Below are 14,363 nucleotides of genomic sequence, written 5' to 3'. Positions count from 1 at the left end.
GATATCAGAACCAATTTAAAGACCTTCGTTTTTTTTCAGTTATTCAGTACCAATGAGATATTACACTTTTCTCTTTAACCTTCTGATATGTGCAAACATGTACAAGGAAATCTATATGAATCAGTTTAACTCTTAGAGATTTCTAGCATAACAAATTTTCATAATGACAATTTTCATACTTAAAAAGCTACAATTTAAATCACACAATATAACAATATATTACACTGATTCCATAGAATCATAATAACTTTAACTCTTAACATGACATAATGAAGTACAATTTGGGTACAATTAACTATGATGATTTTAGAAAATTTGGAACACTGATATTCATTAACATACTTCTTGCTACTGACAGAAGAATGTGGGAAAGATGTCTTTAAAAGAGTATCATTTCTAAAATTAACCAAATAAATTATACAATGTAGTCTAAAATATCTTCCATTATCAAGACTTAAAAGTCAAATACTACACCTGTTATGTGGTAGACCGAATTAAACCCAATTCCAAATCTTCCAACCTTCAATGGATCATCCTTTTTCCTGCTTCTTGCTATTTCTTGAATGCCATGCCAGTCCTCTGGAGTGAAAACCGCATTGTTGTACACATAGAGAGCTGACCCTGGGTGTTAAAATGCAAGACAGATATTCAGAAAGTAGTACACTTTTTTTTGAAGAGAAAATGGAGAGAAGTGAATGCAGTGACAGAATTCAGAATTCATTATAATTTCAATTATTTTCACAATAAAAACAATGTAATGGTAAAAATTAGCAGCTGAATAAATCAAGAATTTATTGCTGACCAAAAAAACCTTATTAATGTATTATTCAATAAAATGAAAAATAATTCTTCACTATTAATAATCATGTTATAAATTCTGGAGTTTTGCCTTTTTTTAGTTTTGCTTTTTGTTTTCTACATAAGGTATTACTTATAAAATTTAAAAAGTCATTAGTGTGACAAATGTTTAAGTACGTGATCCAGAATTATATCCAAAGTAGCTTCTTTTTTATTTATTATTATTTTTAAATAAATGACAATGGAATGCATTCTAATTCTTGTTACACGTATACAACACAATTTTTCATATCTCTGATTGTATATAAAGTATGTTGACACCAATTTGTATCTTCATACATGTACCCAAAGTAGCTTCTTTAAAAAGTTATTTTTATAATTCTGCACCAATATTTTTGGGACTCTATTTTGAGAAGCTCTAACATTCTTTTAAATATTCAACTGTATTAATTCATTATACTTTAAACATGCTTTCTCTTAAAAATAGTTACTTAATAACACATACACAATAATGTGTGCCAGGTGTGATGGCAAATGCCTGTAATCCCAGTAGCTCAGGAGGTGAGGCAGGAGGATAGCAAGTTCGAAACCAGATTTAGTAATTTAGCAAGGCTAAGCAACTTAACCAGACCCTGTCTCTAAATAAAATAAAACAAAAAAAGGGCTGGGGATGTGGCTCAGTGGTACAAAAAAAAAAAAGCTATGCTATGTGTATCTATACACTATGAAAATGAACTTAGGCAATTCTCAGCACCCTCAAATGGTTCTCCTCATGCTCCTTTAAATTTAAGCCCAGATATGAAGATGACAGCCTGTTTTGTTTTACAAAAAAATGGTCACTTCTATTTTCAAAATAATCAGGATAATAATAAATTAAGGCTGCAAAGGTTGTTTTGGAAAGGACAAGTGAGAGGATTCTGGACTTAAGTAAGTCTGGATGTCACCAGCCTGACCATTAGCAACCACAGTCAGAAGGCTCAATTTCCTCATCTGGGCAACAAAGACAAGAATAGTAGCTACCCACAAAGAAGCGTTGAAGATCTAATGATACAAATAAGAGACTGAGCACAGCACCCAGGAGAGAGAACATACCTAAAAGTGTCAGTGTTAATATAATCAGTATCAGCATATGATACCATTAGTCTTTAATATAATGCTAGCAGTCTTTACATAGTATGATAAAATAAAATATATAATTTTACACAGTATCATAGGAATAGTAACAAACACATATTGTTATTGCACAACAGTTAATCTGAGTTGATTTAAAATGGAATCTAACAAAGCAGTGCCTGGTTCTGCCTGCTCCATGTCCATTAAAAATAGCTATGAAGACACAGAATAAAGGACCACAAAAACTCAACACTGAACACCAGGCCCGAGTGATCTTCTTACCAAAAACTACAAAGAACTCATGTAACTGTAAGGCCTGTGGAAGGTAATTAAGAAATTTAGCAGGGGACACACCCTGAATGAAACATTACCAGGAATGCAACAGACCACCAGCCCAAAGGAAGACCCACCATCCCTTCCACTAACAGGAAAGCCGGCAGCCAACTCTTTACTGCTTGACTGCCTATTTAAAACATTCATTAAATTACAAAGCAACAGGACCTTTTTTTGGAAAATTCAAATAAAGTGCTTGTTGAAAAATAATTTCCCCCTCACATCTCTTTTCGGAGGCTTTTGTACGTATTCAAATTGCTATTATAGGTCCTAAAAGAAGGAACACAGTGAAAACCACCCCATAAGCAGAGCTTCCCTAGGCCTTGGGAACCGGAGCTTCCTTACACCCTGTCTGTTCACAGTTAGAACCAAAGACAAACATGACCCTACAGCAGCACAGGGAACTGGTCAAAGTGGGCCAGATACATCCCTTCTCAAGTCTGTGCATCCAGCAAGAAAAGCCTTGTCAATTCTCAGTGTCTTTAATTCAAGGGTTAATTCTGATCATACTCATCCTGGAATTAGGAGAGACCACATATTTTTCCCTTGCTCCAGTCAACTTGGGAGTCTCACTGGATCTCTCTCTGTTTCCATCACTGAGATCAATTTAACACCCACCACCTATTAAATCAGCACCTGATTAAAAGGGGGTGCTCTTAGTACCAAAAATGAGATATTTATGAGAAAAGCATCCCAAAAGAAGAAAATGTGCATTTCAGAAGAAAAAAAATAGCAGAGGCCTGCAACCTACCTTCTTTACCTAGGGAATACTCAAGAAAGCGATGGCCTAGCTAAGTCTCCTTATAAACATGCTGATGACAGATCTCTGGGGAAACTCGCAGTATTTACTAGGAGGAGAGTCCTTAGCTATTGGATAGCTTCAAAAAGGTAGTTTATTGTAAAAACATCTGGAATTTATACATTTATGAAAGATAATCCACTTGAAAATGTCATAGTTTTGTGATTATCAGAGAAAAATATGAGTGTGTTTTATGACTGGAATAGCTCCTATGTTAAGTTATGATCCACATGTACAACTCAGGGACCATTTCTGTTAAACCAAGGCCAGTGTGTGTCCTAACAGCATCAAAGAACCTGAAGATAGGTAAGAGGAGTCCCAGACTTTTCCGTGTTCCCTTCACCTGTGTGTCTTAACTCTTATCTTTGAAAGACTCATTAAGTGCAATGCTGGGTAAGATCTCTTACTCTGGTGCATCTGATTTACCATCTTAGCCTTCTATTAACTCATTATATAAAAAGAAATAAAAACAAGCTATACAGAAGAGTTCTCATATAAATTCTAAATAACACTACATGGAGGAAAAAAAAACAGAAATAAATTGTGATCCAAGAAGATTGCTCATGTCTAAAGGCAAGAGAAAGTCATTCCCAAATATGCAAGAGCACAGAGAATCTTCAATAAATCTTTTTAAAATACAGATAAAGATCACTGTCACCTATTTTTATATGTCACCTTTTTCTGGGGAGGAGCATGCCAGGGATTGAACTCAACGGCATTCCACCACTGAGCCACATCCCCAGGCCTAATTTGTATTTTATTTACAGACAGGCTCTCACTGAGTTGCTTAGCACCTCACTTTGGCTGAGGCTGGCTTTGTACTCATGATCCTCCTGCCTCAGCCTCTCAAGCTGCTGGGATTATAGGCATGCACCACCCCGCCTGGCTCGACTTTTATTTTAAAAATGATTAAATGGATAATGCTTTTAAAGAGGCTATCCATAAATATGCACCAACTCAACTAAATAATCTTATTTAAAATATTTTTTAATGAGGTAAAAAGACTGGAAGCAAAATATCCCAGACATCTGGCAGAATTTTGAAGCAAAATCTTTCTAACAACTCGTCACAATCTTACCTTTACGGTTCTACAGTACATACACAACATCAGAATAATACCAGACACAAACATCATCATGTCTATGATCTTATTTAATCATCAAAATAACTAGGAGACAGATTTTGCCCTTGTTACCAATTGTAGGTGAGCAGGAATAAATGTAAGGATCAGAGGTGCCACTTGGTGCACCTGTACCTGAGGAGCTGACAGTATGGTAGCCCCTTGTAGGTCTAGGACATAGCCTGAAGTCCCTAGAATCCAAGTTGGATGTCTTGCCACATGATTACCTTCAGTCACAGACTTAAGAGTCGAGAAATCTTACACATTAAACCTCTCTTGAAACAATATGAACTCTGATGTGACTGACCATAAATCAGCACAGTGGCAGGAACTCAGATCCAAAATGCAAGCTTTCTGATGTTACCAGGACTCATACGTCTCTTTTTAAAGAATAAAGAAAGTGCAACTTCCAAATCACAAATTTTATCTAAGTTATGACTATGCCAAATACTTAGTTACCAATGGTGATCACCCTCCTAAATCACAAAGCATCTTTTTAAACTGTATGACTCATCTCTCTCTGAAAATCTGTGAGCAAAGGGAACTGACCCTTCTTTTTCATTTATAGTCATTTACAATCACCCTATCAACTTCAGAGCTGCACTAAAAGTTATGAACATTCTTTTCAATACATTGCTTCAGAGTGTAAGTATGCTCAGAGTAATCTACTGGCTATGGCTCTTTTGTTATCTTTTCTTTCATTTTCCTGTTTCCTCCTCCCCTTCAATCTTTCCTCTCACCCCTAGTGTAAAGTACCCCTGGAGTAGAAAACAAAACACACACAAAGCACAACCTCTTACACCTTCTTTCCAAAATTCAAAAAATGTTATGTATATGGAAAGGGTATCCCATCATCTTAGTAAAAATATAAATCCAAAGTGATTGAATAGAATAAAACACTTATGTAATTATATTGCTTTTTCTTTGTTCTCTAAAATTACTAAGTGGCAGAGACATCTTCCAACCAAAAGCAGAGAAAAGTGCCTGAATAAGTGTAATTAAACATTCCAAGACATGAAATGCAAATGATAATTAGACTGTTCATTAAACAAAGAATCATAAATCATTAAAAATCACTTGTTTCATAAAATAAAGTTTGCTCCTAATTATTGATTCTTACCCTGATATTGTGCCATATCTTTTGACCAAAGAGTTTCCGTTCCATATTGAGTTTCATCATATAAAAATTTAACTTCTGTGGCCCCAGCATCTTCTGCATTCTGAATTAATTCCTAAACATGAAATACATTAAATAATATAGTTCATTATAATACATTATAATATAGTTCATGTTATAAAATAATTTAATGTATAGAAATACATTAAATAATATATAATTCAATAATATAGTTATTTATTGCCCAACTTTGTATTTACCTACAACAATTTTTAAAAGTACATATATATATAAGGAATTCAACTACTTATTATCTTTAAGCTCTAGTGAGGTTACCAAAAATAGTAATTGCTACATACATATGAAGGTGTGGCTAAAAAGTCCTTCTCCAATTATATACATTTTTCAAGTCACCATTACTAAGTTTAACCTCTAAATACAAATCCTGGAACTATTTTCAACTGTTTCTTCAATCTACCTAAAACTTTTTATCTTCCTTAAAAAGAAATTATTTCCAAAAGCTGCACATCTTGTTCTCTGTAGGAGTATCTCATGCTTATTGAGCAATTTCCAAAAACAGACCTTTGGTTATCGTTTGCTTACCACACTTACCTTCTCATTAAAAAAAAAAAGAACCAAGTAGTATCAATCTATATGTACCCTTTCATATGCTACATTCTTGAGAGCCTGACACATGAACATGGCATTCTCCTAAGTACAAAGTGTGATGACTGGGACTGTTTCAGTCCTTTCACAAAGGAGATAATAATATTGTTCGCTTGGTGGATGGTGGATGAGTGAATGGGTGACAAGACCCCTGTAATGTAGAAATGAAAGGAAAAATTAAGATTTATACCCATCACTGGCCTCAACAAAACTTCCAACCCCAACCACCCCAACCACTTCTGGACATCTACCAAAACTTGCTGAGCCCTGGTAAGTTGAAAAGAAACTTCATTTTAAGATTTAACTCCTAAAGTCAGGCTATAATCATCAAAACATTGATCTGAACTCCATAGACATTATCCCTAGTTTATTTTCTTCAGATCTTGTCTAAAGTAAGGAAAGATCAATAGATGATAATTTTCCAAATGAGCTATGACTTAAGACCAAACCAATCAAGAGCTTCTGTTTAAATAGGCAGGTCATTACAAACACAATAAATCACTCTGTATTATTATACTCAGGAACCTGACTTTGCGGAGAAATACTATACTTCACTGCATGATTGTCACCACCACATTGACATTAATTCAGGAGTACATCCTAATCTTGCCTCTCAGACAGGATTTTTAAGTAACACCAGCACAATTTAAACAAACAAAAAACTTCACATAATGGTTGCACCCCACTTTTTTACCAAAAAATTGGCATAAAATCTGCAACAATTATATAATGAAATATAGTACCTCTTTACCTCCCCCAAACCTTAGGTTCACTAAATCAGAGGTAGGGATGAATAAGAATTTAAGAGAGCTGACACTGATACTACAGCAGTGTGGAGAGGAAAGCCTTAATTAGAGTAGACAGGAGACACTTCCATGTGAAATGCAACAACTGAAAGGATGCTGAAGGAATAGTGCTTAACTGAGAAGCTAAGCTTGAGATCAGGCTTTCAGTTCATCAAGAGCATGCTACAGGGTGGGGGTTCTCAGCCCCCAGCTGTTCAACCCCAAACTTGAGTATCTGAACCACACCCTTCTACTACATCCTTGTCAGCTACTAATTCCTCCTATTTACAAACTGCCCATTTCTCATAGGATTTTTATTTTTTAAGCCCATTTTAATTCTGTTCAACCTAACAAAATCTCTCAAATTTAGCAACCTTATTTACATTATGATACAACATACAGAAAGAAAAATAAGGATGAAATAATTACCAAAACAATAGGAAGCTTACAAAATGATAGCATTTTAGAGGTTGGATCTTGTCTTCATTCAGATATCTGTGATTTATATATATTTTAGGAAGCAGAGATGGAAAAAAATGAAGATAAAATATTAAGTCCCCGGCTCCAAATAGGATGGGAAACTTTCTACTCAGTTATTTCCTCAGGGAATCACTTATAAATTGATTCTGAGAAGCAGCAGCAATAAATTTTGTATTTGCTCTTGGGCAGGTCACTAAAATATCCGGACCCTTTTTAAAAAAAAAAAAAATCACAAAAGGTATTAGCTGAGGTACAGGCAGTTTTTTTAAGGTTCCTATTAAATCTAGCACTAAAATATCCAAGAAACAAAATTCTATTGAACTGGCTACAAAATAAATATACACAACATGCAAAGGAGAAGAATCAATCACCAGCTGTTTGCAACACACCTTGCTCAGACCACTGCCTCATTTCCTAGCAATGATCCGAATCACTCACTAATGAATTGATGAGACCTTACTTCCTGTCACAACTGCATCTTCATTCTGAATTCACTCTGTTCACTTCTCTCTACCCCCATAATAATCCCATATCCATACTCTTCCCAGGTCCATTTTCCTAATTAATCAATATAATAAGTTTGCGAATTAACCTTCTATGAACCACTGGTGCCCAATCTGAAATTCCTTCAGTATTTCATCTCATGACCATCATTAAAGAATGACACTATGCTCACTGAGTGCCTAACTGAACATTACTATGTGAGCACAACTGACCCAGTCCTAACCATCTCTAAAGAAATGAGGGCTAAGATACCAAAGATAACAAATACTAAACAAATTAGTAAGGAAAAAGATATAATAATTGATCTGTTTTTATAATTCATTAAGGAGATTTGTTATTAAACACAAAATCTACTTTTTGCAATATCTTCCTTTATTGCTTTCTTTTATGGTTGTTCAGTTGGGAGGGGGTTGTTGTTGTTGCTATTGTTATTTTAATTATTTTAGTTGTAGATGTACATAATACCTTTATTCTATTTATTTATTTTTATGTGGTGCTGAGGATTGAACCCAGTGCCTCACACATGCTAGGCAAGCACTGTACCACTGAGCCACACCCCAGCCCCTTTGTATTTAATGAGTACATTCAAAAAGAATATCAGTCAGTAGAAATAAATAAATAATTATCCTATTAAATAAACCTGCCCAAAAAGTAAACTTCTAAATCCAAAAGCCAAACGTAAATATATTGCTGGTCCCTGACGTGAAGTTTATATTAGTTTGGTTGGCTGGTAATTTGATTGCTGTGTGATGCTCCTGCACCATGTTCTACACAACTTCCTAGAGCAACACTTTGTGCCTAATGACAGTCACAGCAGCTCAGTGAGCTCCTCTGCCCTGGTAAACTCACATACTCACACCGACTGCATTCTCAAACTTATCCCATCCACCTATACACTGCAGTCACAGAAATAAATAAATATAGCCATTTAAATCTAGACAAAACTTTAAAACTTTAAACACTAAAAGATTTCTAAGAAATTTTGTGGTGTCTCATTTTTATCAAAGGAAATTAAACATGAGCACAACACATACCCTACCTTAAGAATCTGTCCTCCTTCTGGATATCTTCTTAAAATGTCCTTGAGAAAATCAACAAGTGGTGGAGTTGTTTGACCAAATCGACCTAAAATACAGAATACCTTTAAAATGATTTAGATAAATATCTTCGATTTATCAGCCATATGATTTGGTTCCATGACACAGATAACTATAGATAGTAGTTTGTTTCATATATCTCAAGCAGGATCCTGGTTCAAAAATCTACCTAAGCAATTCATTATGAAGTAAAGCAAACTCAATTTTATCAAATCTCAAGGCTTTTAACTGAGCTACAAATTAGGTTACAAAAATATTTTAAATATATTATAAAAAAAGATTACTTATTCAAAAATAAAGAGCACAATAGGTGTGGAAATGTTGCTATTTTCCAAAGAAAACTAAATAAATGGTGCTATTTGTCATTGCTTTGCCAATATATTATTGGCTAGAGACAGTGGTGCCTTGTGTCACATTCTTAATACTCTCAAACTCAACCAATGCTCTGATAATTCTGAAATTCAGCAGTCCTTATCTCCATGGTTGTCTAGTTTAACTACTCTGTAGTCTTGCCTATGCTAGATATTCTTACATCAAATAACAAGGATATCTTCAATAGCTAACAGGAAGTTATTTACAAGAATATGTAAGAAGTAAGTAATTCCTCAGAGGCACACAATTTTAAAAATCTGTATACAGCTGGGTGCCATAGCACATGCCTGTAATTCCAGTGGCTCAGGAGGCTGAGTTAGGAGAAGTGCAACTCACAGCCAGCCTCAGCAATGGTGAGGCACTAAGCAACTCAGTGAGACTCTGTCTCTAAATAAAATACAAAATAGGGCGGGGGAATGTGGCTCAGTGGTCAAGTGTCCTGGTACCAAAAAACAAAACAAAACAAAATCTGTATATAAGTAAAAAGTAATTGGCACTTAAAAAAAAAACTAAGTCAGGCTGGGGATGTGGCTCAAGCGGTAGCACGCTCGCCTGGCATGCGTGCGGCCCGGGTTCGATCCTCAGCACCACATACAAAGATGTTGTGTCCGCCGAAAACTAAAAAATAAATATTAAAAAATTCTCTCTCTCTCTCTCTTTCTCTCTCTCTCTCTCTCTCTCTCTCTCTCTCTCTCTCTCACTCTCTCTTTAAAAAAAAAAAAAAAAAAAAAAAACTAAGTCATTACTTTAGACTGAGTTCTCTTTATCAACTAGATAAGGAACCAGAAGTGTTTCTGAGACAAGAATTGTTTCAGATTTCAAATTCTGCAATATTTGCATATGCTTAATGAAATATTTTGAGGATAGAATCCGACTCTAACATGAAATTAATTTACATTTCATATTTGCCTTATACACAATGCTCTGAAGATAATTTTATACAATATTTTTAGTATAACTGTTTTAACTGTGAACTGTCACATGGAAATCAGGCACAGAATTTTCTTTCCATTTGTGGCACTATGTTGGCACTCACAACAAAGTTTTGGATTTAGCAGTATTCTGTATTCATAGTCTGGGGATACTCAACCTGTGTACATTTACTTGCACAATTTGGTACAACTATCCACCAAGACCAAGACCAATTCCACAGATTATTACTACTCTTTCTCACTCATCCCTCATCTAGCTCCACCCACCTTTGTTCTCCTTTAACTCTGGTATCCCGTCATTACATCCCAACATTATATGCTTTCAATTCACTTTTAAAACATAATCATTTTTAAACCACTTTACTGAGGCATGATTGGCATACAAAAAGCTACAGATATTTAATGTACACAACATGAGGAATTTGGAGACAAATACACCACACCTGTGAAAACATCAAACCATCATTACCATCAATCCCAGAAACTTATCCTTCACGTTCAAAAATTTCTTCCCATTCCTCTTTTTTCCCGCTTTTGTTGAAGAGCTCTTAATTTAGTATCTACCTTCCTGGATATTTTTTAAGTATTCAACACAGTATTCCTAATCATAATCCAGCCCTATACTAAGTAAACTGCCAGATTTCATTCACTTTGCCCAACTGAAACTTTGTGCAGTTTACTCAAAGCCTCCCCCCAGCCTCTGGCAATCATTTTACTCTCCCATTTCTACATAAAAACACAATCTTCATGTAAAGTCGATATTATACCTCCCCCTTTTAAGCCTTTTGATTGAAGATTTACAAAAAGATGACAATTTTTGGAAGTCACATCTCCGATCTTGATCCAGTCAGGTAACTAAAAAGAAGAAGATAAGATGTATGAAAAGCAACATAATCTCTACTACTATAAATTCAAAACATTACCACAAATTATTTTTCACTTAAGAAATAATGATTGCTAACTGTTTTTATCAGGAAATATTTTCCTCTGTAGTGAAGACTGCAGAAAACAAAAAGTCAAAAAAGTTGAAAGATTTAAATTTAAGATTTAAGGATGCTTCTTTAAATAATTAGAAATAGATTACACATTTTTCTGCTGGTGATAACTTACATTTTTGTGGATATTTTTGTTCGTGCAGTGCTAGGGACTAAATTCAGGGATTCACACACATTAGGCAAGTGCTCTACCATATATTAATTTTTTTTTTTCTTGGTGCTGGGCATTGAACCCAGGGCACTTTACCACTGAGCCACATCTCTAGCCCTTTTTATTTCATATTTTGAGATGGAGCCTAACTAAGTTGCTTTGGGCTTGCTAAGTTGCTGAAGCTGGCCTCAAACTTGATATCCTTCTACCTCAGCCTCTCAAGTCCCTGGGTTTACAGACATGCACCACTGTGCCCGGCTCTCACATGGTAACTTTCTTAGAGTTATTATATAGTATTTCCCAAATTTTAGCAGCACTTCATAAAATTTTACTTTCAAAGAGCATATATGATTAGTATTCCTACAGAAACACACTTTGGAAAATATTGTCACAGATGTTGCTACTAAAAAAAAAAGAAAGAAAAAAGAAAAAAAAAAAAAAGGTGTGGTGTGAAACAAAGGGACAAATGAACCTTTCAACTCCTGAAGCTAATCGGGTCTATAACATCTCTGACATTGACTTTCCCAGAAAAGTCTTGATATTTGCTTCCCTTTTGGCAATTTTTATACCATAAAATCAAGTACAAGATTTACTACTGTGATCCATAAGAGAGATTTTTTTTAAAGTCAGATCAACCAGATCCACTCTTGAGTCTTCCTAATATGGAATGACCTTGTAAAGGTCAATCAATAGTGTACAACATTAATCAAAAGCTCATCCAGTACACACTTCTCTGACAGGATAAAGTGCCCCTGGGCTCAACATCCAGAACCAAGAAAAAAAAATTTACCATACATATTAATATGCTAAATACCCTAAAAAGTAAATTATTCCAACCAATTTAAAAACAAAGGTTTTCCTTTGTACTCTGCTATCTGGTTAAGTTTAGTGGACCTATGTTCTGAGTAATAAATATACTTAAGGTATGTTGATCAAAAGAATGCTTTTCAATGTTAATGATCTGATTCATTTAAAACTGTATATGTGGGCTAGGGGTGTAGCTCAGTGGTACAGCACTTGCCTAGCATGTATGAATCCCTGAATTCAGTCCCTAGCACTGCACAAATAAGGCGGAGGACATTACTTACTATTTTAAACATTCAATATTTCTAACTGACTACCACTCATCTCACATGATATCCTCCAAGATTTCTGAAATTTAACCTGTGAAAAAGCAAAGTCACTAACTATCCTTCCAAAACCCTCTCTCATCTTTATTTCATCTCAGTCAACAATGCTGGAGGAACATCTCTCTTCAAACCACATTTCCAATTAACTTCTAGATCCCAGAATGTCCATCCCCCAATCTCTCTAAATTGTTTTTTCCATTCCCACTCACACAGACCCTCCGCATCTCTCTTCAATTTTTGTAACTATCTCCCCTATCTGATCTCCTTCCTGTACATCATCCTCATCCTATTCCCATATGTAAAAACACAAATCTGAGCACACTGTTACTATTCTCGTTTATAGAGTACTTTTATGCACATATTCCCACTGAATCTTAAAGCTACCCTATAAAAAAAACTAGTTTACCACTTGCAAAGGTGCTTCAGCAACATGGATAAGAATATCAATAGAAGGACTGTTTCTAACAAGAAAATTTAGAAGCAACCCAAATTCTGTGACATAGAGCAGTAAAGAATGAATTAACTAAGCTGCACACAATTGGGTGAATATTAACAAACAATTTTGAATGAACAAAGCTAGTTCAACATTACTACATCAGAATAATAAGTTTCTTATAAAGTTCATAAGCAGCTAAAACTAAACAGTGTGTTATTTTGGTTATATATTTAGGTACACACACACATATTCACATACACTTTCACATATGTATATATAAAAACATAGACTTATAGAACATTAAAACAACACCAAGAGGCAACAGAACAATACACACATAAAGGTAAAGGAAGAGAGGCAGGCTAACAGGATAGGAAGATGACATACAGAGATCAATATAAGCCATTGGACAGTGTTTTAATTCTCTGCTGGATAATGTTATCATAGATTTTCATTCTACTTTTGGTTAATTAACTAATGAATTACTAAAAGACAGCCCTGCATAAAACAAGGATTATTTCAATTTCGTGTGGCTAAGGTGCACTGAAAGAAAGGCAAACAGAAAGAAAGGTAGGCAGGAAGGAAGTAAATCTATACTATACGGGGTTTCCAGGTCTTAAAGAAGACTTAGGAAGAAGACACCAAATAGGACCACACCAAAGAGATGTAACTGACTACATGGGTCTGGCAATCAACAATCTGTGGCCCATCTACAGGGAAATGATTGTCCAAAAAGGCAATCAAGCAGCAGAGATACCTTTAGCAGCACCATCTCTTACTGAGCTTGACAAGATTTGGGAGTTTTGCTTAGGCCTCTCCCTTCCCTGGATACTCCAAGCAAGCAAAGAATGTTAGTCCTATTTAAACCTACAAGCAATGTGCCATATGAAATCTTAAAAGTTGCCCATTTCAATTATTTGTTTTTAAAACAGAGATTATAAGACAATGTGAACCTCTGAATATTGGCCTTACCAGCATTATGTGTCTTATAGATCTCAGAGATGTTCATCTTCATTTACTAGGAAACAATAACTCTCCAAATTATTAAGCAAACAATATAAACTACTGTCTAAATCTTCCAACACCTCTCAAAGATAGAAGACGTTAAAGAGTAAAAAGTTAGGGAAGGGGAGGTATGGGCAGCATTCATGATCATTTAAAATAAAAGTAAGTAATACATCAAATATCGGAGGCCCAAACACATTTGGTAAAGAGCAAAAAGGGACAGGAAGAGGCACAGCTATAATTTACAGGTTTGGTCTCTCCATGGACCAGGAGTTAAAGTGAAACATTTACAAATTCTACTATCAGGCCAGAAAAAGTAAAACAGAGACAAAGAGAAAGAGGCTAATAGATGACCAACTAAGAACTAAGAGAGCTTATTGCTGACAATGTCTAATACCAACCCAAAGCAGAGACAAGGAGTTGTTAACAGCTTTAACTTCCTGCCTATCCTTAAGTATTCAGAATTCTCATCAATAATTCTTATCTAAAAGTTCTAAGCAGCATAAAAAGAAAAAGAAAATTAAACTAAA

At 35.0% G+C, this 14,363-nt stretch overlaps 1 protein-coding gene across 6 annotated transcripts in view; it reads right to left on the bottom strand.

Moving 5' to 3' along the window:
• Sacs (sacsin molecular chaperone) overlaps window positions 1-14,363 on the bottom strand; it is a 99,156-nt gene that overhangs the window by 32,521 nt on the left and 52,272 nt on the right. For 5 of the 6 annotated variants that reach the window (XM_071611329.1, XM_071611326.1, XM_071611327.1 and 2 more), the window contains 4 exons: window positions 10,884-10,971; window positions 8,755-8,840; window positions 5,284-5,395; window positions 475-621 (listed from right to left, as the gene is read on the bottom strand). In XM_071611329.1, coding sequence (XP_071467430.1) covers window positions 475-621; window positions 5,284-5,395; window positions 8,755-8,840; window positions 10,884-10,971 — 433 coding nt within the window. Of the gene's footprint in view, window positions 1-474; window positions 622-5,283; window positions 5,396-8,749; window positions 8,841-10,883; window positions 10,972-14,363 lie in introns of those variants that run through there. The other variant, XM_071611331.1, reaches the window with a different exon arrangement.

This window comes from Marmota flaviventris, chromosome 4 (genome assembly GCF_047511675.1).
Source record: "Marmota flaviventris isolate mMarFla1 chromosome 4, mMarFla1.hap1, whole genome shotgun sequence".
Lineage (NCBI taxonomy): Eukaryota > Metazoa > Chordata > Mammalia > Rodentia > Sciuridae > Marmota > Marmota flaviventris.
Note: the sequence above shows the minus strand (reverse complement) of the source record. Positions and strands in the feature narration are given on the sequence as shown.